Genomic DNA, 26,011 nt, shown 5'->3' with positions numbered 1-26,011 from the left:
AAAAAAAATGATGGAAATGGCAAATGGCTGCAATATAACAAAGAGTGAAAAATTTAAGGGGGTCTGAATACTTTCCATACCCACTGTATGTTTGGCAACAGTTCTTCTAACCCTAATTGATGGCGTGTGTAGCTTTTCATTTCTTAAACAACCATGTAGGAAGACACATCATGGCCATATTTCATGATGACAAAGTCAAGATTCATCAGGCTCAAATTGTGAAAGAATAGTTGGGAGGGAGCATGAAGAATCATTTTCACACATGAATTTGCACCTCTGAGTCCAGACCTTAAATTCATTGCAAGTCTTTGGGATGTGCTGGAGTAGACTTTACAGAGTGCTCGACTCTTGCATTGTCAGTACAAGGTCTTGACCAAAAATTTCTTGATGGAAATAAATGTTGTGATATTATCTCACTTTATTCATCCCAAAGACTGGCTTATGTCAGTAGATCTGAAGGATGCATATTTTCACATAAGCATCTACCGGGCACACAAAATTCCTCAGGTTTTTCTATCAAGGCACAGCCTACGTATTTTCCTTTCGGTCTCTCATTAGCCCTGAGAGTGTTCAGCAAATGTTTTGAGGGAGCTCTGACGCTGCTGAGAATAGCGGGTCTCAGAGTATCAGCTTATTTGGACAATCTGCTCCTCTGTTCTCCATCATGGCAGCAGGCAGAGATAGATACAAAAGTGCTCATGTCTCATTTAGAGAACTTAGGTTTCAAAATAAACAAGATGAAAAGCTGCTTGGTGCCCATACAAGAGATAATCTACCTAGGTCTCTATCAGAGGAGTTCATCAGGTCAATTCTCGGCTGTTTATCCCTTTTTTAGCGGGGAAGAAGGTCCCATTCAGACTATGGGCCAGATTTACTAAACGGGGCAAATTGGTGTGAGAGCGCATTTCCACAAATGCGTCGATGGGAGTGGCAAGTTTTGCACGTGATCTACTGCTGACATGCAAATTAAAGAACACAGACGCAGTCAAATCATTTACATAATGACCAATGCAATCTAACAAGAGCAGTGAAAATTAGCGTTGGGTCGCAAATAAGTAGAGGTGATGCTCATCAGATGCGGGTCGACACAGGCGCAACTTGTTATATGTAATCTGACAAACATGTACACACACATATATATATATATATATATATATATATATATATATATATATATATAGGCCAACATGGCTGGGCAAACAATATGTTGGGATAACGTCTTCCGCTGGCATTCCAAAGAAATTAATACGAGTGGAAAATATTTTCTCCCTTCTACCACGTGCTCTCTGTTCTCCTTCTAGCAGCAACAATTGCAGCCATGTTGCAAAATAGGTTAAAACATGCTGTTTTTGGGCATTAAATAATGGCACAAATACCAGTAAATTGACTAGCTTAAACATTAGTAAATCGCATTACGTGATTCATTTAACCCTTAATTGCATGACTGTTTCGCCAATCATTGTTACATATTCGGGTCTTTATCGACCCGGATCTATATCTAACACAGAAGGATCTCTACCTGTCACGATAATATAAAACTCCTCTGATATTAGAGTAACAATTACAGAAGAATAAAATAAAGCATATTTTGTTACCTTTTGGAGCTTGAAAGGGCTCTGTTTGAGCAGATGTTTTATGCCATCCTCACTGTCCTCGTCAGAGCTCATTTCCCAGTAAATTCATCAAATAATAGGCTAGTTTTATGTTTGAGGTCACGAATATGAGCCCATTCACGATCCCAAATGTATTCTCAAAACTATATAATTTTTGACATCTTCAAAATCAATATTTCGATCACTAACAGCTTCACCAGATTCATCCTGTAACAGTTAGTCATATTTGATTGCGTTCAGTACTTGCTCTGCAGTAAATCGCTGAGCCATTTCATGTTTTTCTTATTATTTCATTTTCTGTCTGAATGTGTCGTCACTTCAGCATTGTGTATCAGACATTGCCACCTTGTGGAATAAAGGTGAAATGCACTTATTCCATCATCTAAGATTCAATTATTGTTGTGCAGAAAAAATATACTTACACTCATACACACCTCGGGTCGTTTGCGACCCTATACAATTTTTACAAAAAATGAATACAAAAATAGGCATTCTTTTATAATGTTAGGATTTTTTTCTTGTTATATTCTTTATAATGAATTTATTGAGGAATACCAAGAAGGTTGATGTCTAACTTTAAAAAAATGAACGAGGAGGAGGGTAGTGAATGACGTCCCGGGTCACTAAAGACCCGAGGTATGCATTTAAGGGTTAAATACTCTCCTCCCATAAATTTTGTGTCTGAAAGGGAAACTCCTACAAATGCATATGCAATAAATTCAGCCGCAAAAACAACTCAGTCCACGCCTTTTCAGAACTAATTTTGCACCGCGTGTCTTTAGTAAATCCCAACAGTAGTTTTTTTAACGCCAAAAGAGGGCTTCCGCTAGCGCAAGCTGTTAGTAAATCTGGCCTTCAGAGACTGATGGCCTCGACTGTCTCAGTTATTCCACTGGGACTGTTGTGAATGAGAGAGTTTCAGTATTGAACAGTGGTACTGGACTCTCCACCCTCAGGTAGTGAGCCTGTTGTGGGAAAGGTTCGGCCGAGCTGCTGTAGATCCCATCGTGGCTTATGGAGATAATCCAGCTCCTGTGTGACCATCCTTGGCCTTTCCTGCTGCACAGGGACCTCACCGAGACAAATTCCATGTGTGTGTGTGAGTATATTGGCAATATATCTGATTCTGCAGACTAGAGGGCGCACTTCTACATGTCAGATATCTGTGGATGGTGCATTTTCACCCCCACGACACTGCGTCGCTGTCTTACATTGTAACTTCAACTTTGTGCTTCGTCTCATGCTATCTGGACTGGAGCACTACAGGCAAAAATTCGCCGCCATCACCAACAAGAAAAGAAAATGGAGGTCACACCGTTGCATTGACCGTACGCCGAACGACATTAATGCTAACAAGTAAGTATGCATTTCCAGCTGTAATGAACACTAGTGCATGCTATTTCGTTGTTCATTTGTGCATAATAAACACAGAGATGCAGACAGTTTGTCAGATTTACATCAGTGAAACTCGCGCTCCAGTAATGGCGCCACGAGCCTCCGTATATATTTGATATGATAAGAAAAGATTATTTCAGACGGAGTTAAAACAACCCGGGACAGACGAGTAAAACCGCTGTTTTGTATTTTGATTAAATAACAGCTTTTGGTATGTGAGTTTAAACGCATGTCTATCTTATGTATGGTAATTATGTTTCTATTACAATTTGACTGTACGTTATTCTCTAAACTGTTTACAGATTCCTATGTACCCAGTTGCATTATTTGCGTCGTTTTAAGAAATGTGATTGTTTTAGGTGAATTTTTATGCAAAGTTTTGATTTGTATTGTGTCGACAAAGTGGGTGTGTACAGTCCTCTGCATCACACTAAACGTGCACATTGTTTATTTTAGTCTAATTTATCGTAACGTTAGGTACGTTTGTTTATAATATTTATGTATTTTTCTGCATGGGAAGCTAGCCCGTGCAGATAAGGGTATCTGTGATATATATACTTTTAAAACGTTATAAATATTTAAAGTCTCCAGCATATAGTGCATTATTATGAACTATCTCTAAATTATTTTTGCATTTAAATGATAAAAATTACGCGTAGACGATAACAGCTTCTCACGTGGCAGCTCTCCGTGACCATTGCGCTTACTATACATACGATTCGTAAACGAATCATTTTTTGAGTCGATTCAAAAAAGTAGTCTGAACGATTCGATCGCGACACTGGGGCACATTCAATAATACGCACTTACACTGAACATACGCATCAATAACGTTATAAACAGCAATATTTACGTACATACGGTTTTAATGGAACGCCGAGACGTAGGAACCACGTGATGGCGTCATTACTCGATGACGAGAAACGGAGTGTTCGAAAGAACCGATTCGCAGAAATGAGTTCGATTTAGCAGCAGTATTACAGTCCAACCAGAATTATATTCAACGCCACATACACACAGACTCTTATGAATAAGTCTAAGGAACAACATAGCAGGAATAAAAGGATCTCTCAGACTGTGAAATGGAGGTCGCGCGCTAGCGATTAGCTAAAGCTAACGGGCAAGTAACAAATCTCAATGTTTAACCCTGGAAGCTGTTTTCTCATTTTGTCGCCCTTTTCTTTATTACGCTTATGTGGATTTTACAGCAGTAAGGGGTTATAGCTGTGCTGATTTGCTCGTGTCAGTTTTGTTTGGGTATACATGAGTTACTATGACACTCAATACTGTGGGCGGCCATTCCAGAGCACACCGATGTATGTTAGTTATTTATTTATTTAGTTTAAAACGACTAATGTAGCATGTATGGAGGAACGATGTATTCATAAATATACCACACTCCTTCTGAAAGTGGATTATCTTCCCTTAAATTACACCAGACATAATTTTATGAATCTCAGGCACGTTTAATGACTAGGCCTTGAGCACGTTTGTAATGCAATTATACGTGTCTTCAAATAAATGTGCATTTTCTTTCCTGACTTATTTGTTATATTTTGTATTAAATCAATATTGTTGTTTAATTGACCGTAAGGTTTATACATGACGCCCATGTATGTTTGAAATAATTTCACATTAAGTGCTGTGAGAGGGATGAACCTTCATTCACTTGTTTGTGTATATATGTAAAAGTGTTTATTGCATAATTAATTGACCATGACTAATATGAGTAAAGTTAATTAAAAATGTTTTAAAGTAAATGTTTTCAGTAGGACTGGCTTTCAACCTTAGTAGGTTGGGTCTATTGCAGTGGTTGATGAATATTTTTGGTGGTTGTTTGTACTAGTAAGAATTACTATTCAAATATATGGCATATTTAATTCCATATAGAAGATCACATTGCTGATAGTATTTAGGTAAACTGATTTTTAAATGCAAATGTATTAACTGTAGGGTTTTTATAAATTTGTAGACATAGTAATTTGCAATTAATGCAACATTATGTGACAAACATGCATATCTTCATTCAGTTGATCTTGTGTAACAGTTTTGGTAAGTAGTTGTTGTGCTCACTCTTGATTTTTCTTGTGTAAAACTTCATGGACTTAACTGGCTGAATAGAAACAGATTATATACAGAAAAAGAGTTATATGTTGTGCTGAAAGGACAACTTAAACACATCGAGGTAGCCTTCTTAACATGAGAGCTTAAGTTTTCATTGCTAATTTTTAACTTCCTTTTGTGTTGTTTTTAGATCAGTATCTTAAATACAAGAGTTCCAGTCATCATCATAGCAAACAGGTACAGCACTTCACTACTGTTAGTATGAGACTCTGCATGGTTTTTGACAACTGAAGTCACACTGTTACTGTATATTGTAGTGAGAATAGTTGACAGTAATTGTGTTCTAAACACTTAAACCTTATAAATATGACTTTTGAAACTTTACCTCCATTGCCAAATGCATGTTAGAGCATGCAGGTGTCTTCTTACAGCAGGTCTGGTTTTATGGTCTAGGTCACATTGTTAAATAGTCTTGCCATTAAAATGATTTTCATTGTTCTGTTAGCCTTAAACCAGATATAATTGATACAAGTATCACGTCATACAAAAAAAAGTCCATCAAAGATGGACAATTCATACAACATGCTGTTGTATGACATTCAACATAATCAAAAGTATTTTTGCATAGTAATATGAAATTAATTCCTAGTGTGTAAAAATGTAAAATGAGTGAAAATGATAAATTCAATGTATCAATTATGTAATTAGTCTGCTATAATAATACCCAATGTAATACATGTATTACACTGTTGTATGAAACTTAAAATACACAATTATGGAAGTTTTCATGCAAAAGTAATTTTTCAGTAGTAATACAAACTTGATGTATGCATGTTGTCTTCTTGAAATGTATTGATTAGTCTTTGTCAGAAGGAAGTTTCAGGAGAAATATATTCAAACTCAAAATGGCAAATTGCACAATTTTTTTAATGATGAAACTTTTGTCTATAAATTAAGTAGATATGTTTCCCACTGATCCTGCTTATTTTTTAATAATAAAAAGAATAATTTTAAGGAATATTTCTACTTGTATTTCACTGTTAAGGTTTTTGATTCTAATTAATGTGTGTGTGTGTGTGTAGACTTTGAAAGAAGTGTCTTACGTTCATCAAGGCTGCATTTATAGCAAAAAATATATATAGTAAAAACTGTAATATTGTGAAATACTGCATTTTAAATTAATTGTTTCTATTTTAGTATAACTTAAAATATAATTTATTCTTGTGATGGCAAAGCTGATTTTTTTTTTTTTTGATCAATTCAATGTGTCCTTGCTAAATAAAAGTATTACTTTATTTTTGAAAACCTTAAGTACTTTTTGTCTGTTTATATACGTTCAGTTCAGTGTCGGATATGTCCTTTATTTTACCAGTGTTTTCAGATTCAGGGGGCATCGTTCTCTGAATTACACAACTCAACAGAGATGTTCTAGATATTTATTATATTTAGATATTAATAAATATTTGTTTCATGTAATGTAGTTTTTAAGGAGCCCAGTGTGCACTGTATGAACAAGAAGAGAAATAGTTTCCATCGGAATTATCAATGTCATAGTTTTGTTCTGGTTGTCTAAAATGGACGGAGCACTTTTAAACATCTGAAGCATGTTAAATCCTTTTTAATAGGCCTCAATGACACAATTTACTGAATGCATGCATAACACATCCAAAGGAAAGACTCACTGGCACCGTCTACTAGAAAGCCACAAGGCTTCAGCTGAGAAGACTTTTCGCTTAGGAATTTGTAGTAATATTTGGGAGTTGTGCTCTCCATTAAATCTTTGTTCTTTTTAATTATAGATATTCTGTTTGAAAAATAGTGTCTCTCTGCTATGGAGGAGAGTGTGAGCCCTGAGCTGGCTCAAGCCCCTGAGCCTGAGCCCAGCCAGGATCCTGTGGATACCAGCTCACAAGGTACCCACGGCCCACTCCAACACATGCACTCCTGTACAAGAGAGCCGTGGGATTTACTGCAATCAGGGTTTCAAATTGGGAAATTACTGAAACAGGATGTAATCACTGAGATTTAAGAGTCTCTGTATCTATTCTGGGCATGCACTGGAAAATATGAAATGGCTAAAAGCTTTTTTCAGTATGTGGTGTCATATATCACCATATCAATTAACATGTTTTTACTGAAATTGCACCTGCATTTTGATTGATTTATCAGCTTGGGTGCATGTTATCACAGTTTTGTGATCCAAATTGCATATCTGTAGCATTTAAACATTTATTGACGACTAATTTTGCTATGTTTCACACACAGAACCAACATCGGTCTCAGAAGAAGTCAAAGATCAAAAAGACCAAGGTGATGTTAGTGAAGACAAAGTAGAGGACCCTGACAAATCCACAAAGCCCTCGCGCGACTTCAAGAAGACTTGGGGCTTTCGTCGGACCACCATTGCTAAGAGGGAAATCCCTGGAGAAATGGCAGCGGAGACCCCAGAGGGCAAGGGCGCCCCAGTGCGTCGTAGCGGCAGGCAGGCAAAGCGCACGGACAAACTGGAAGAGTTTCTGGTCACTGTGAAGCGAGGAAGAGGAACGGGCAGGAGAAGTTGTCCGTCACGAATTGAGGGAGGGGATCCTCCATCCCAGACCCCAACAGATGCCGAAACGGCTTCCGAGGCCAGCTTTGACGGAAACGCAGAAGCCAAAGCAGAGGAACAGAAAGTACCCTCACCAGAGAAAAGGAAAAGGGGCCGGGGAAGGACGAGGAGGGCAGTAAAGCCTAAAGCAGGCGGAGGCTCGGTGAGTGATGATGGCAGTTCTGAAAACGAAGAGGAGGCTGGAAGCGAAGTAACGAAAGAGACTCAAGAACACGTTGAAACTGGGGCCTGTGCTGAAGATGGAAAGGATGTGGAAGCAAAAAAGGAACAAGCGATGGATGTGATGATGAAAGAAGAGGAAGATGTGGAGGAGGGTAATAAGAGCAAAGAGGTGTCCTCAAATGAGTCTGTAAATAGACGTCCTACCAGAGCAGTCAGTAAAGATTCTAAAAGAGACACTAAACCCAAAGTAGGAGTGAAGCTCCGCAAAGAGAAGAAAGAGGATGAGGACGACGACGATGATGATGATGAGGACGAAGACGATGAGTCGTCGTCCAGTGAGTGCGACAGTGATGGTTATGACCCTAATGCACTTTACTGCATCTGCAGGCAGAAACACAACAAAAGGTATGTGTCTTTGATGGAGGTGCATGAGATGTTATTTGCTGGAATTAAATTATTACTGATACATGTAGATTCAGCAGAAAAAATGACTAAGAAATAACATTTTTATAAAATGTAAATTATTTTGATAATATTTGTATAAATGATTTATATGTAAAATCAATAAAATGTATAATTTTATGTTAATTTAATTTATAAAATATAATGCATATTTTATACATATACAAATTAATAAATATGTTATAAAATGACCAAGAAAAAAGTTTTAATGAAATAAAACAGTTTTAATTATTTTAATAAAATTGGTATACATTATATATATCACTTTTATAAAATAAAGAGTTTTTTTTTTTTAGAAGTTTAAGTTCAGTGAAATACATATTAAAAGTAAAAGGAGCTCTTATATGAGTGTCATCAGCAGAAGATTGAGAGCACAAAGGAACAAAACTCAAGTGTTCTTATACCCTGTAAGTATGTGCACATGTATCGCCCGAGTATTTTAAACTAAATCATGAGTTTCTCAGCCTAAACAGTTTTATTAAGGCCAAGGAGGAATCAATGTAATAAGTGCTAGAAAGTGTTTTGCATGCTAAAATACGCTATTGCGCAAGTTATTGGTATCATGTACATCTTAAAACTAAAAGGCAAGTAACTGCCATTGTATTTGACAAAAATGACATCCGTATTTGATTTACTTGTGCATCTCAGGGTGTTTTCACACACTAGATATAGTTTGTTCTATGAGTGCATTCCAGTATACAGACAATATCTGGTGATATATGATCTATGCTTTTTATATTTCATTATGTTTTTACTGATTTGTATTATGATTGTGTTTTAGAAATTATCAGCAGTGAGGAGTTGGTTAGATTGCAGAAAGGGATTTAAGCTCCAGTTGAAAGGGTCAAAATGTGTAAAATTATGAGTATCCTGACAAAAATTATTGGTACAGGTTCCACAATTCTGTTTTGGTGCATTCTCATTCATTGTTAGTTGTTAATTTAACACTTGATTAATGTTACACACTGTCCTCATCAGGGAAGAGGCAAAAAAGTGGCATGTGTTTTCTTTGAGGCAGAGATTGTCCATTGCTTGCTTTGTTTCTGTCAGCAGAGGTTATATAACTTAAGAGTGCTCCGATTAGGAATTTTGGAGCTGATCACCAATTGTCGATCACAGAAAGCAGTGTCTGCCAACACCTATCTATTTGAAGCCTTCTTTTTATCATGTAGATTTATTCTCCAATCAGGATTTTTACAGACATTAATTCAGGGCCCGAATTTCATTTGGTGTGTATATATATATTTTTTTTTAAAAATATATAGTTCTCACCTGAATGTTTGATAATTCAATGCATTTTTGTTTTTACATTGGGGTAATTTTGTTGCACAATAGTTAACACAGCACAAGCCTGATTTCAAACGTTGAATTGAATTCACAAAAAAAGACAAGTAAACAGTAAGTAATAAAATAAGAACAAATAAACAATTTACAGGCAGCAGCACAAATAAATATAATAGAATAAAGATATAAATGCAATAAAGTGCTTTAAGGCTTTTTTCAGGTAGGTCTAACGGTAGTATTAAAGGTCCCGTTCTTCGTGATCCCATGTTTCAAACTTTAGTTAGTGTGTAATGTTGTTGTTAGAGTATAAATAAAATCTGTAAAATTTTAAAGCTCAAAGTTCAATGCCAAGCGAGATATTTTATTTAACAGAAGTCGCCTACATCGAACGGCCAGTTTGGACTACATCCCTCTACTTCCTTCTTTAATGACGTCACTAAAACAGTTTTTTGACTAACCTCCGCCCACAGGAATACACAAAAAAGGGGGCGTGGTCTTGTTGCGCTCCCATGGAGAAGAGCAAGAGTTGCGTTTGTAGAGTGTGTTTGTCACCATGTCGTCGAAACGCTGTTATTTTCATCCCGCAGTCCAGTCACCTTTGTTTGGCCTTCCCAGGGACGCTGTGCTTAGAGATCAATGGTTACAATTTATGTTTAACTCGGTTCCCGAAAATTATAATCCACATGTAAAACTATGTTTACAATAACACTGAGCGCCTGCATCTCCACGTTATGGTAAGAGGCGTGACCTTTCCGGGCAAGGTTCGCTAAGCTGCTGTCGAATCACAACACAGGAACCGCTGGCACAATCAGAACTCGTTACGTATTTCTGAAGGAGGGACTTCATAGAACAAGGAAGTCATCAGCCCGTTTTTATGACAGTGGAAACAGCGGTATACAGATAAGTAAATTATGTGTAAAAATACTGTGTTTTTTTACACGCGAAACATGAACACGTTATATTGCACACTATAAACACAATCAAAGCTTCAAAAAAACACGAAAAATGGGACCTTTAAGGTAAGATACTAAAGAAATTGAATAAGGAATCAATTATAAAATACATGGATAGTCTTTCCTGAATAAATAAAGAATAATCCTTACAATTACAATTTACAGAAGTTATTCAGTCAAAAGCCGTGGCATTAATGTTATTCAAACAACGAAAGACAAAGAAAAAATCAGAGACAGCAGCAGGATTTTTAGGCTGTTGTCACTTTAAGAGCTGCACGGATCCAATATACTGTTACACAAGTATTTTGTACATACAGTTGGCTGTATTTGACCATTTAAGTGCAATTTATTGCAATTTGCTACTTGATGCTTTGTTTGCACGCTTAGAGCGTGCATTAGCACAACATCTGTAGGACAGTGCGCAAGTGCTGAGTGGTTAAAACCCTGGCAAAACTTATAAAATTTAGTGATGATGCATCACTACCTCGATTGTGTAAGTGACAATTCCATCAACTGTGCTGCTTGCTTTAGTTATAGTGCCGACGCAACGTGATGATGTGAAGCCATTTGCGCATTTTGAGAGGGAAAGGGAAAGAGCGCACGGTGATTCACTCATGCTGTTTGTGAAATTACACCTCACATAAAGTTTTCAAATCACTTTAAGTTATTTAATAAAGAAATATGAATTGTACCTCACCTTCAGCATTATAATTATTTTACCAAGATTGAGACAGCGCTGCTGAATCTCATTCCATACCTCACACCGTAGGCGCTCATCTTTATGCATTGTCAGCATGAGATCGGCAAATTAAGAGTTCAAAGCAATTATTGGACGATAGCAATCGGTAGCCAATCAATCAGAGCACACCTAATATGTCTTTTGTGGATTTAATGATTATTGAGGGTGTTTGGTCATTGTTTAAATCCTTGTGCTTAGGTTCATGATCTGCTGCGATCGCTGCGAGGAGTGGTTTCATGGCGACTGCGTTGGCATCTCTGAGGCACGTGGCCGACTGATGGAGAGAAACGGAGAGGACTATGTCTGTCCAAACTGCTACACACAGAAAGGACAGATTTCCAAGGCCGGTTCCTCCACGGCAGCTGCGGAGAATGGCAAACGGCCAGTAGCTGGCCTTCGTAAAACTGAGACCGGTCTCACTACACCATCTAGCACTTCTGCAGCCACCACAGAGGAGAAAGCTTCTGATGACCTGGGTATCAAGGGCAGGATCGAGAAGGCTACCAATCCTAGTGGGAAAAAGAAAATAAAGATTTTCCAGCCGGTATGTCTCCGTGTGAAACACGAGTTTGAATACTGCACTTTTGTTAACATGTAATTTAATGGGGTTGACGAAATAATCCTGTTGGTTCTGGATCAATGCTTTGTTCTTCCATGCTTGAAATTCGACAGTTTTTCTCACAGGATTTTATTGTCAGTGACACATTTTTGAAAGTTTAACTTTAATGTAAATTACAACAATATCTGATTCAAATTATTCATACAATTCATTTTTTGATGTCAATATTTGGCATTTAGCTAATTTTAAAGCTGTCATTTCTGTGCGTTTTCTATGTTTTATTGTACAACATAATTATGATGATTACCAGGTTTGGCCACTAAAAATGTTACTAATGTTGGGAAACCATCAATAGGAAATCAGATTGCTGCAACAACATCTGAGAAGAACCCTTTTTAGTGCCATTTACAAAGCCTTGAAAAATAATGTTTTTATTGGGTGTCATGTCATTATTGAGTGTTTTTCTCAACTGAATACCTTTCCTGCTAATATAAAGGGGATTATAATAACCAACTCACTTGAATTTCACCTCTTCAAGGCAACCAATTATTTTTTTGAAGAATGTAATGATAAAGAGATTGCCAAATGAGCCCCTCTTAAAATACATTTTGAAATCAAAAAATATGCTAAGACTAAATACTATATAAAGTCTAATAATTGATTCTAAATTATCTGATGTCATATTTGCTCTTTTGCCATATCTATTGACAAGAATTGCAAAATACTATTTTTGTTTGAATTGTTACTTTTTTTTTTTTTTTACATGTTTTTTTGTGCTGGATCAGTCTTTTAGTGAAGCAAATCTTTAAAAATCCATTCAAAATATATATATATTTTTTCTGCAGATTAGAATTTTGTGGAGTCAAGAGTCTTGACTTTGTTTGGATTAGAATTTAGCATGCTACTATTTTGCTGCAGTATAGTTTCTGTAGAATAGTTACATCAGAGCTTGTTGCGTTTGGATACTGTATTCTACATTGCAATGACTTGGCCTTTTATTTCTAATGCCATGGATGACCTTGGAGTTAATATTAGCCAAAATATTCTTTTGACTCATTTGATAAGGACACAGAATGTTAAGACATTTTTACACAAAATTGAGTTTAAAATGATCAGTAAGCAATGACATTTTTAACTGGATGGCACTTGATGTGGTCATGTGACCACAATATCATATTACTGTTTTTAAAACCGATAGTGGGAAAAATACCACTGTTTAGCTTGTGATATACATAAAATTAAAAAATAAAGTAAGCTACATACGGTGTAGATCTGCTGCCGTAATGTAGTGGCCACAAAGGTTTGACATCCCTGAGTTTTCAGCAGGTGACTGCAGTTGAGGGATCTTCCCTCCCAAAGTGCATTGGCCCTGGCTGTGAGAGAGATGCTCTTCCTGACTCTGTCTACTGTGGGAACGACTGCATACTCAGACATGCCGCTGCTGCCATGAAGACCATCACCACGGATGGAAAAGACTCCAAACAGAAAGAGAGGGGCAAGCCCAAAGCGCAGAAAAAGACCACAAATAAATCACCACAGAAGGTATTAATAATAGGCACCTAATAATAATCATGCAATATTCATTTGATTAAGGCGTTAATGGTAGGCAATTGTTTAACATATGGGTTATGGCTGAATGACTGTTAGATGAAGATACACTTGCATGAATGTTTAGGTGTAATTGCTAAAGTTGTTAATCCAGTAGTTGTTAATTCAGGTGCACAATAAATCAGGAAAACAGGTACTGTATCTGCTCTCTTTTGATAATGCCAGGACATTTAAATCTAGATTTTAGAAGAAAAAAAATTCAACTTTACCCTAAAGTGTCTAGATGTTGTTTTAAATGTAAAAAAAAAAAAAAAAAAAACACAGTTGATGTTTTTCCTCAGTGTCTTAATTGAGTGATTTTTATTTAGTTTATATATATATATATATATATATATATATATATATATATATATATATATATATATAATTGCTAACGAAGCTTTCTGTTCTTGTCTATAGAGGAGTTCTGGACCGGAAAGGAGGTCGTCTAACCAAGCTGAGGAGGAGTCAGAATCTGGGACTGAGGAAGATGATGATGATGAAGACAAGCATGCAGAGGAGCATCCGCCACCTCCGGCCATGTCATCCTGGTCCAGTGACCATAATTACATTGCAGTAACGCCAGAAAAGACTACACCCATATCAGCATCTGTGTTAAACAAAGCGTGTATGTATCTCTCTGAGGGTTTTCCACATTTTATTGACCTGTCTCTACCAATGATGGGGGTGTTGAACTGTCAAGAACAACTGATTGAAATGGTTGCAGCCTAGGGGATTCAAAGATCTAATAATAGCAGCTCTTTTGGTGTAAATTGGACTGGAATTGAAATTACATGCCTTTAAAGGATATTAGCGCCAGAAAATGTTAGCACAGCTATAATTATGGATTTAAGCTGGACACTCTGTGCTACATCTTAAAAATTTTGCCAGTGTTTTTATGTAACACTGCAAGATGATTAATATTTGGAAAATACCTGTATCAGGTCATTCAGAGATCCAGAACAGGTAAGTTTAAAATAAGATAAAAATGGTAAGTATTTATGATGTAAAAAGCATAAAGACTGTATATTACAGTCTATATATAAGTACTTAGTTGTTTACTCGTGCACTAAATAAGTGATCTAAAAATGTAGATCCTAGGGATCTGAGCCCAAAGTGCCTTGTAGTGCCTTGTCATGATATGCTTTTGTAAAGCTTTCTGACCGACATCGACAATGTATGTGTATGTGATTTTGAGTTTCTCAATGTGTGGAATACCATTACCATTTATCTCCAATCTCTGCCGTCATCGGGGCAATAACTTCATCCGAAAAGATGTACTGACCGCACACCTGATCAGGTAGGTTTTGGTGTCTTTTTCTCCTGCCCTCCTCCCCGACTAAGAATAGAACATCTCTGATCACATGGACATTTGACTACAGTTCTGTTACATATTAATGAAAACATGTAACTTTTTAACTAACAGCTTTTAATTTGATATTCATTTGACTGGCATGCACTGCATTTATAAATCTTGAGTGGACAAAGTGGCATTCAAAATAAAGTGAAATTGCGGATAATACTCTGCTGCCCCTGTGCTTCAATTGTGAGAGAAGTCTGTTTATTGGATGACAACATGGGATGGCATGGCCTCTGCCTGCTTTTGGCCTTTGTCAGCCATCGGCTAAATGTCACAGCATGATTTGCAATAAGAAGCCTACAGTCCTTGGAGCCGACCTGAGAGAAGAACTGTGGCGTTTCAGAAAATTCCAAGAGCCCAGAGAGTAAGCTGAAGTAATGAGGAACCATAATGAAGAACAGCTGAGGACACCATATCACCCCACAGCAGACGACAGAATTCACATGCCTCATAATTGCAGCACACAGGGAAATGTCAAGCTTTGTTTATACATATACATAGAATGTGGAATTATGCTGATACTCTTGTCTTATTGCGTATTTAAAAATGAACAAATACATATTGAGAAGTTAGTATACTTGTTGAAAGCTGAATGCAGTTGATTTGATGCAGGGATTGAATTTGGTAGGAATGATTGATTACAGGAAAGGGCAAGTTTTCAGTTTACCATATGCAAAAACAAAGAAGGATACCTTAAGCTTAATGTGGGGCATTTGTTTGATACCAGCAAATTATGAATTAGAAAATCAATATCAATATTTTTTGTCTTGGTCCCAGCAGTTTGCAGTTTTTTGAAAAATGGGGTTAGTCTTTTGAATGTGACAGTGTACATAAGGTTGCCTTGGATTGTTTGTCTTCTGCTTTTATTGTTGATCAAGATATGGAGACATTTGTCTGATCAGAATAACACATGAATGGGAGTACTTTGCTTTGTGGTACATTGTGTACCTTCAATTGAAAATGAAGGATGCATATCTACAATACAAGTGAGCTGAGGTCCACTATGGTTTAGTTATTGTGTACTGGTTATATACTCAGATCTCTAAATATATTTACATGCTTTTTCTTTTCCTGTGTAGCTGGAAAAATATTAATCCTTTGTAAAGTCCTTATGAAATATTTCCTGTTTATTACATCAGGATTATATGCTTTATATTCTCAGTGTGCTATGTTGTTGCACATTTGATAGTACTTTCAACATTTTAATTAATATAATTACATTTTTTCCTAAGATATTTAATTGGGTTAGGGATGTATATAATGGCAAAATATTGAAAGCCAAAACAGCAGTGAATCTAAATTTAGCTCATGTAGTATGAACCCTTCATATTTTGCTTTAAATCTGGCATATTAATAAATTAATAAATAAATAAAATGTTAAATTACTTGCCAACTAATAGCTCCTTTGTGCTCCACTAAGTTGGTACATTATATATGCTACCTAGTCACTTACTGATTATGGTTAATATATTGTTTATAGAATATAATTAAATGTATACAAATACATATTACAGGTATGTGAGCCAGGTAGTCCTTAAACTGGATTAAAAATGATTGTAAAAGAATATTTTCTAAAATAAAGCTAACATGTTCAACATTTGCTTCTTTGTGTCTTCATACCAATTTCTTGAACTGGTAATGGTAGTCTTCATATTCAGTAACTTGAAGTTATTACAGTTTCAAGGCAAGGCACTACAATTGAGCAGTATTATTATCATTATTGACCAAATGAAGAGCTATTTGGAGTAATTTGCCATTTCTGTTTATGAATTCTTTTATTCCTTTTGTTGTCCAGCAGCTCCCCAAAAAGACAAAGAAAAGGAGGGCACTGAAGAAGTCAAACCAGAGAAGGAGACTGCATCCACAGACAAGAAACCCCCTGCTTCAAATGTTGCTCCCAAAGGTGGAAAGAAGTCTCCTGGCTCCAAGGGGACAAAGACAGCTGCTGCTACCACCTCTTCTCTTCCCAAAGGCAAAACAAACGCACCACCTTTGAGCAGTGGCAGAGAGTTAAGAAAGCAGCCCGTACCACAGGGCAAAGTGAAGAAGCCTGGACCTCCCCCACCACCAATTCCGGTTTTATCTCCTTCAGGCCCCCCGGGATCTCGCCACCATGCCTCTGGAGCTCTTCGCGTTGGCAAAAGCACCTTTACTATCCCCAAAAAACAGCCACAGACAGGGCAAAAGGAGTCTACAGAGCCTGGTCCCTCTCCCACCACTAGAACCCCACCTTCACCAGTGTCATCCACCCAACACCCATTACCTAAACCAACCCAGCCCGCCGCACCTGTTGCTCCTCCACAGCCACCACCCAACAACCAGATGAGATCCAACATCAGACGATCACTGACTGATATCCTGTATAAAAGGTGAGAGATGATTCAGAGGTATAACATTTATAACATAAATGTAACATAATATCGAACTTAAAGGATAAAAATAAATGCACATTAAAATGTAAATTCATTCAGATGAACTAAATATTTTGGTTCTAATTAAATAATATTAAAGGTACACTATGTAACTTGCTGTGCTCTAGTGGTAAATAAACAGAACTGCATGCATCTTGGGGAAGAACATTATAGGCAGAGCTACTGAACGTATACGACGGGTCACGCCGGTACTGGGTTACTCCACAGCGGTTGGCATCCCGCTCGGTCTAAAATAGTCAGAATATAAACACTTATTAAAAGCATACTATAGTGATTCATGATAAAACAAAAACATGGTTTGGAAGATGGGTTCATGATGTACTCGCTTATTATATAAATTTTGTACATTTTTAACCAAAAAAGTTAAAATATTTAATAGCTTTATTTTTATAAATTTATTTTATTTTATTGCCTTTTAAATTATTTTTAATATTGATTTGAATAATGATTTTTTTATTGTTATTGTGCCACAGAGTCAGTGACAGTGATGATCTCTCCATGTCTGAGAGTGAAGTGGGAAAGTTGTCCGTCAGCATTGAGAAGGAGATGTTTAACCTTTATTTGAACACTGATAACAAGTATAAGAACAAGTACAGATCCCTTATGTTTAACCTGAAGGACCCCAAAAACAAGGTTTGTCACTTTTTTGTAGTTTAATAGAGATTATATATGCATTTTAGTAGCTTTGTGAGATGCAACAATGCTGAGTTTTGTATTATTTTACTTATTTGTGTGGCAGGGCCTGTTCTATCGTGTGGTTGGTGGCGAGATCAGTCCTTTCAGGCTGGTGAGACTTAGTCCAGAAGAACTTCTCTCCAAGGAGATGTCAGACTGGAGAAAATCTGAGGTCTCTGAGGTAAAACAAGTTTGTTTGGATGAACTCGGATAAAAATTATGCTTTTTTCATACTCTGCTTAAACTTGTGTGCTTATTCCAAAAGAGTCTGGATTTAAGTGGAAGATCCCAGCCTAAAAGTGGATCCAGACAGGAGGGTGCTCCCCCAGATGTAGACATGGAGGAAGCTCCTCCTCCTATGTCTGATGGAGATGTATGTATGCCTGCCACTTCCCAATCTCCCCACTTGGCTTCTGCTGCTGTAAGTGCTGGCTTTCTTGCTTTCCTTTTCTGTCTATTCTTTCACACACCTCTCTATATCCCGTTCTCATTCATTTTCCTAAAGCGACTTGCTGAATGCATAATTTTTTCTCATACCCTCCAATTTACTTTTGTCCTTTCTTTCAAATGGGTGCATATACATGTATGAATAAATGGATGAGAATAGCATCCTAAAGTATAATGTTGTTCTTGTATAATAAAGTCCCTTTTATTCTATGTTTGTCCTTGTTTTATGCAGGACTCCCAAGAGGACACGCGGCCTACTTCTGCACAACAACCACCAGTCTCTTCTGGTAAAGGCAGCTCGATGCCAGATATCTTCAGTAGTATGCTGAAAGACACTACAGCAGAGCACAGGGCTCATCTCTTTGACCTGAACTGCAAGATCTGTACAGGTGGGACTATATCACCACAATAAAAAAGTCACATACCCTCAAGACTTCTTGGAAAGTGGCTACTAGTGGTTGTAAATACACCTATGATCTTTCTAACAGCTAATAATTAAATTACATGTTGCTAATTTTTCAGGCCAGAAGTCTGCAGATGATGAACCACCATCTAAAAAAACCAAAATGTCTGCACCTAAAAAGCCAGAGCCATCTTTTAAGTCTAAACCAGAGCCACGACCTTCCAAATCCCCTGCTGATCTCCCTCAAGGTTCCTCTCTTTCTGGTGTTGAAACGCCTTTGCCTGATTCTACGTCGCAGATGGAGGATTCAAGCTGTGTATTTCCTGTGGTTCAGCCCCCAGTCACTGCTGCTGTACCAGCAGTCTCTTCCGTTACAATAACTCGAAGGGATCCTCGTACTGCAGGCCACCGGTCATCTGTGCCTCACATAGTTCCTGATATTCCTGCTATTCCTGCTATGCCAGCAAATATTCCTGTCTCTGTTGAACCTGTGGTTGTAGAAGCAAAAGGTCCTTTGCCTATGCCCCCTCCTGCCCCAGCATCTCTAGCCCGACCTGTGATACCAAAACCAGCCTCTTCACAAGATCTGCGCAATTATGGGTCCAGTACAACCAGGTGCAACATTGAATTGTATTGAATTATATTGAATATATGACATTTAGTGTAAAATACTTTTTTTTTCTACATTGTTATCATTTTAGTAAGGAGTAATATTTGTAAATCTGTATTTTTATCAGTGTGTCAGAGCCCAGTCCTGAGGGTGAAACCGCTTTGTTTTTGTCTGGACAAGAAATGATGTGGAAAGGATTCATAAACATGCACTCTGTTGCCAAGTTTGTCACAAAAGCCTATATGGTTTCAGGATCATTTGAGCATATTAAGGAGGTTTGTTTTCCAAAGACTTTCTTAAAGGTCTTCATATTAATTTGTGGGGTTTAAGTTGAGTTATTGACTGATTTTATTTCATTTTATTTGCAGGACTTGCCTGACACCATTCATATTGGCGGTAGAATATCACCACACACTGTTTGGGATTATGTGGGAAAGTTGAAGACTTCACTGTCAAAAGTATGAAAATAAAAAACAAATTTCAGATGCATTAGAATCAAATTCAGAACTTAGAAAGTCAACCTAATTTAAATTGTACTTAACTTTATTCATGTGCATTTTAGTGATTTTCTGTTTTTTGATGCTGAGTTTCCTTTTTTTTCAGGAACTCAGTCTCATTCGTTTCCATCCGGCAACTGAAGAGGAGGAGGTGGCGTATGTGTCTCTGTTTTCTTATTTCAGTAGCCGTAAGCGGTTTGGAGTAGTGGCAAACAGCAACAAGCGCATTAAAGACCTTTACCTCATCCCTCTGAGCTCAAAAGACCCACTTCCTGCAAAGCTTCTGCCATTTGATGGACCAGGTAAGCATGTACAAGGATATTATAAAATCTCTTTAAAGAATCATCTTAGTGTCTTCCCCAGAATTTTAATAAAAAGCAGTTTATGTTAACATAAGGTAAGCAGTCTGTCTGTATTTTAACTCTTTATTCTGTAAATAGAAAGCTTGTTCCACAATTTACAAAATGGAAAACAAATCTTGGCCATATCCAACGTGCTACAATATGTAACTCATACACTGAGTTGTTTGTGTGTTTAATTTTGTGTGTTCTTAATTTTGTCTGCAAGTTGTCATGTATTTTATGACTTTCTAATAAAATATATCATGAATCCAAGTTTGATGTCCTAGATATTTGTGTCTTAGCCTTTTTTCAGGTTCATATTTTATTGTAAGAACAAGTGTTTAATAATGGGGTTGCTCAAAGTGACTAACTATAAATGTAATCTACAACTGCCACCTCACTGAAAATTACACTTCAAAATGAAAGTGTTGCCATTTATGCTGTCTGCTGTTGGACTGGCTGTAATATCATGGCAACCTTGGTAAGTTATATTCGGGACAACATCCTGTCGTGTAAGGAAAACAAGGAAGTCGTCTGACCTGCCCAAGGAGTTATTATTACTTAGTGATGTTTGCCAGCAAGTTTCTTATCCTGAGACAAATTGCATAAAAATGACATGATTAGAATTGTCATTATTGCCATAAATTTGCCAGAGGAAGAAACTGAGTAGTGTTGTTATTGATGAAATTCTGTTATATCTATACATGTCATATAATTCATGGTGTGTAAGGAAATATTTATGCTAAATTAACACAGTTTCTTTTGTGGTAATCTAATTTACCATTAGTAAATTCGAATGGTTGGTTACTAATTTAATGTATCACAAGGATAATTTGGTTGGCACATTAAAAAAAACTAACATAAAAATAAGTTTTGTATAGGTAAGTTTTAACAGTTCATGTTACCAGTTTGTAGTATTTTGTATTATGTGGAACAAGCTCTCTTTATGTGTATTTCTTGCCTAATGAGATCTATGTAAAAATGGGTTATATAGGTGTTATGTCTTAAAGATCCTAATCATATATCTATAGAGAACTTACTTGTAATATAATGTTTTTGCATAATTTTTTGCAGGTCTGGAACCAGCTCGTCCCAATCTCCTCCTGGGGTTGTTGATTTGCCAGAAGGATAAGAAGCGTTCTGGAGCCCCTCTAGAGAATGAGGAGAAACGTTCTAAAACTCTAAGAGATGAAGAGACAGGCCTTCCAAAACCATCCACTGTTGGTAAATCTGAAATAAAACAGGACAAAGTTCTTCGATCTAGTCTGGATGCCATAAGCACAACTCCCCCAGGCACCCCTCCACCCCTCAGTGCAGCTGAGACTTCAAGTTCTGTCTCTTCTGTGTTTTCTATACTCTCCTCTGTGAAAGCACCTGGTATTAGCACTAGCACAGGCAGTAATTCTCCATCCTCCAATGTCTCAGCACCATCAACAGCCACTCCACTTCAGACTATCCTGAAAACCCTTTTTGGTAAGAAGAAGCAAGATTCTGACGTCTCATTATCACCTTCAGATCAAAGTGCTGTAGATGTCTCTGTGCCCATGTTAGATCCAATTGTACAGCAGTTTGCAGTAACCAAGGGTAGAGAGGTAGAAGTACAGGATGATAGACCATATGATCCTGAAGAAGAATATGACCCAGCTGTTGGCTATGGTGCAGAAAATACCCATAATACAACAAAAGTATCGGCTGCCATTAAGCAAACAGAGGTCACCACTATGATGGATGATGTTGCTTATGACCCTGAGGATGACTCTCTTTTTAATGACGCTGGGGTTGATCCAGGTGCTAAAAAATTAACTGAGCATCAAAAAGTGCTTGAAGACAAACATATTGAGGAACAGAAGCACGAGGAAGCAGTTCATCAGCAAATTCCAGAGACTTTGGTTTCTCAGCCTGTTACAACTCTCTTAGCTAACAGTCAATTGCTGCAGCTTGGTAAAAAGGTTGAAGAGTTGGTGGCAAAGAGTACAGCTGCTCCAGTTATTAACCAGAGAAGAGACCCAAGGCAGAGTAGAGACCCTAGACAGGCAGCTGCAAGTAGAAGGCAGACTTCTGATTCCACAGAGACAGAGGATGAATCTCCTGTTACTACAGATAAACCATCTCCACAAGAAGCTACAGTGATAGAGACATCACTAACACAAGCTTGCATGGCCGCAGACACACAAACTGCACAGCTGGACTCTACTGAAGATACATCAATAGAGGAACCTTCTGCAACTGCAGACATTCCCATATTGCAAGTTACTGCCACCTTGGATTCTGTGCAGCCTGCCATCCTGCACCCAGAAGTATCCAAGTCTGAGGAGAAAGATGAGAGGGAGGAAGCAAGCAAGAGTGAAGTGGTGCCTTTTCTTGATATAGAGAGCACAGAAGTTTCTATTCCATTACTAGGGGAAAAGATTGACCCAGAGTTAGTGGAAAGCTACATGGAAAAAGAACCTGAAGAGGAACTCAAAACGAAGGATGATCCCATTGAATCTGAGATTAAAAGTTTTGAGGAGGTTTGGCCTAATTCTGCCAGCATTTTAAAAGCTGATTCATCCATTGGACAGTCTGTTTTAAAAGCTGACCAAAATTCATCCATTGGGCAGCCTATTGAGACTACTGCAACCACATATTATAACATTTCAACTATCAGTACTTTATCTACATCTGTACACTCAGGGGTGCCACAAGATGTCATCCAAGACAACTCATCTTATATGGATTCTCACAGTTCCCATATACAGCACATACCAACAACAAATCCTGCTAACATTCCACCTCCAATGTCTTTTCCTCCTCCAATTGGGCCTCCACCTATTCTTGGTCCACCTCCCATGCAAGGCCCACCACCAATGACTGTTCCACCACCCATGCATCTCCCTCCACCAATGTCAGGACCACCACCAATGCAGATTCCCCCAATGCAAGGTCCACCTCCTCCCCTTGGGGATAGTGATCATTCTCAGTATCCACCACATGGTTCATATCCACCTTTCCAGAATCAGTGGGGTAGCAGTTCTCAGTTTGATGCTGCTCCAAGAGGTCCACCACCTCCAAATTTTACACCAAGAGGACCACCTCCATTCCAACCAATTGGTCAGAGAGTTCCTCCTCCTCAGATATTTGATAATTCTATGAATTCAATGCCCCCTCAGCATATTGGACAAAGAGGCCCACATCCAGGGCCTCCACTACCTGGGCCACCCCCTCCCAGCTTTGATGTACAAAGGTTTAATGGGCCTCCACCCCCTTTTAGCTTCTCTGCACCTAGGGGCCCACCTCCACCATTTGCTGCCCCCCCTCCAAATCACTTTGATAATAGAACTCCACCACCATCCCACTTCCCGGGGCCAAGAGGCCCACCTCCACTTCATAACATTGGGGATCATGGACCTCCATCTAACATGTCAAGAGGACCTGGTGATCAGTTTGAAGATGGTGGAAACTCCTATCATCAGGGAATGGAGAAGCCCCAGATACCCTCACAAAGGCCTCCTTTTAGGGGACCACCACCAAACCACTTTGATGGACGAAGAGGACCTCCTGGTCCTACAGGTGAAATGTCAGGACAGCGATTTCCACCTCCAAACCAATTCCGTGGTTCACCTCAACACAGGGGATCATTTGACGAACCACGGGGAAATTCATCTCAAGACTTTGAAAGGCACCGGGGACCATCGGTTCAGCAGTTTGGTGGCCCGAGAGGTCCACCACCAGGGCATTATGATAAGGAAGCTGGCCAGCCAACACGATTTAACTACAATGATGATAACCCAAGTGATGTTAGAGATGTTAGACCTGTTCGCGGACCTCTGCTTCCAACACCACCTGAAGGTCCGATCCCAATACAGAATCGTGTAGGTGGACACAGCCCAGACACCCACCGTGATGACCCTGGAGACGTCACTCCCCTGAAATGAGGAGGCGAAGCAGTACCAACAGGGATAGTGCAGAGCCACATAACCGTCCAAGTAGATTTGATGGTGGTTCGCGTGACAGAGATGCCCCCTCAAGATTGTCTGAAGAGAGGCAGCGTGACTTGTCCGAGGATAGGAGGAGAGAGAGAGACAGAGACAGAGAAGGTGGTCATGGTGGACGATCATGGGGCTGGAACAGGGAACATGAGCATGACCGGGGCAGAGAAAGGGATCGCGAAAGAGACCGGAGCAGGGAAAGAGAAAGGGAGCGGGGTCGCAGCAGGGAAAGGGAAAGAGAACACAGTAGAGAGAGGGATCGCAGAGAGTCTGACCGATACAGAGATGGAGATGGAGACAAGAGGAGAGACAGGGAACGAGACAGAGACCGTGGCAGGGAGAGAGATCAAGACCGAAAAGACCATGACCGTGACAGAGCAAAGAACAGAGACAGAGACCGTGACAGAGATCGAGACAGCAGGGACAGGAGAAGAGAACGCTCAAGGAGTCGTGATCGAGAGCGTGGAAAAGACCGTGACAGAAGAGATCGGGACAGAGAACGGGACAAAGACAGAGGCAAGGAGAAAGACAGAGACAGACGGGACAGAAGCAGGAGCAAAGAAAAGAAAGATGAAAGGAAAGAAAGATCTGACAATTCAAGGGCAAAGTCTACAGAATCTGAAAACCCATCATGAAGGTCACTCATCTTGACTGTTGACTGACACAATTTTCTTTCTAAATTTGCATGGGTTTGAATGTTGCGTTTGAAAGTCTCTTTTGTACTTTCCTTGCTGAATATTTTATGCTTTTTACTTAAAAGTCCTTGTTGATAACTACTTCAGATGTACTTCTTATGTGATGATCATTTTGTCAGCACAACATACACTCTCCCTGTACTGCTATTTTAAAGAAAACTATGGAAAACTTCACAGATAAGAAAAAAAACAAGACGTGTAAATATGTATGTTTGTGTATATACAGGTATGTTTTTAACTACTTTTTTTTCTAAATAGAGAAGTCATAAGCCATATAGCTTTAAAACTGTTTAAAGGAAAAAAAATGTCTTCAAAAGGTCTTTATATGGTAAAAGCTTAACCAGCATTTCATGAATGTCTGAAGGCTATTGTTAATGATTGACCTGAAGGCACTCCAGATGTTCATTGCATTTGTTCAATAAATTCTCTGTGATTATAATAAATATTTGTGTGTTTTAAGTTTTTGAGAAGTTTAAATAGTTTTGAACATTTTATACATGTGTGAGATGGTTTATTCTTGTTAACTTATGTAGGGTAAATAGTATGGATTAAAATAACTTGCTCTTTAAATGGTTCTACAATTTGAGTGTAAAGCAGGGCACATTTATATTCTTTGCAAATTTGTTAGAATGTAGTTGATTCAAGACTGTCAGGATTTTCAGTAGAAATTGAAAAGATTAAGTGCATTTTAGTAATGTAAAGATGATGTTAGCAATATCAGTCGTTTTGCTAGCCTCTTGCAAGCCACTGAATTAGACTGCTCCCATTCCTTCAACCATATGGCCTAACTATAATATCATAATCCTATTTGACTAAATCACTTTTTTTTTTTTTTTTTTTTTTTTTTTTTTTAAATAGGAAATATTTTTAAATATATATGGTCAATTTATGAATCATATTTAAAATCACTTGCAGTACATTTAACTAGTTTGAATTTTGTCATTTACTCACCTCGTGTCGTAAGACTTTAACGTTAGTTTATCATCAAAACACAAATGAAGAATTTTTTTAATGAATTCGGAGAGATTTCTTTCCCTTCATCGACAGACTATGCAACTGCCGCTTTGACGCTGTAATGTTAATAATCTGTAAATATGTTTATTCCGACTAAAACTGTCTCTATACTTTTTGGTTTTTATATTTTATTCTTAATTGTA

At 38.0% G+C, this 26,011-nt stretch overlaps 1 protein-coding gene across 1 annotated transcript; it reads left to right on the top strand.

Annotated features, from left to right (window-relative positions):
- The first annotated feature begins 3,017 nt into the window (after positions 1-3,017).
- Positions 3,018-25,297, top strand: dido1 (death inducer-obliterator 1). The gene is given in 18 exon segments (XM_048173645.1): positions 3,018-4,128; positions 5,263-5,309; positions 6,872-6,985; positions 7,338-8,247; positions 11,479-11,824; positions 13,163-13,381; positions 13,847-14,054; positions 16,582-17,155; positions 17,692-17,851; positions 17,958-18,074; positions 18,159-18,314; positions 18,573-18,729; positions 18,863-19,358; positions 19,481-19,628; positions 19,722-19,811; positions 19,957-20,152; positions 21,266-24,076; positions 24,079-25,297. Coding segments are annotated over 16 exon segments (7,386 nt in total). The 5' UTR covers positions 3,018-4,128; positions 5,263-5,309; positions 6,872-6,903; the 3' UTR covers positions 24,795-25,297.
- Positions 25,298-26,011: the final 714 nt, after the last annotated feature.

This window comes from Megalobrama amblycephala, linkage group LG21, assembly GCF_018812025.1.
Source record: "Megalobrama amblycephala isolate DHTTF-2021 linkage group LG21, ASM1881202v1, whole genome shotgun sequence".
Lineage (NCBI taxonomy): Eukaryota > Metazoa > Chordata > Actinopteri > Cypriniformes > Xenocyprididae > Megalobrama > Megalobrama amblycephala.
This window is presented reverse-complemented; position numbering and strand designations above follow the sequence as displayed.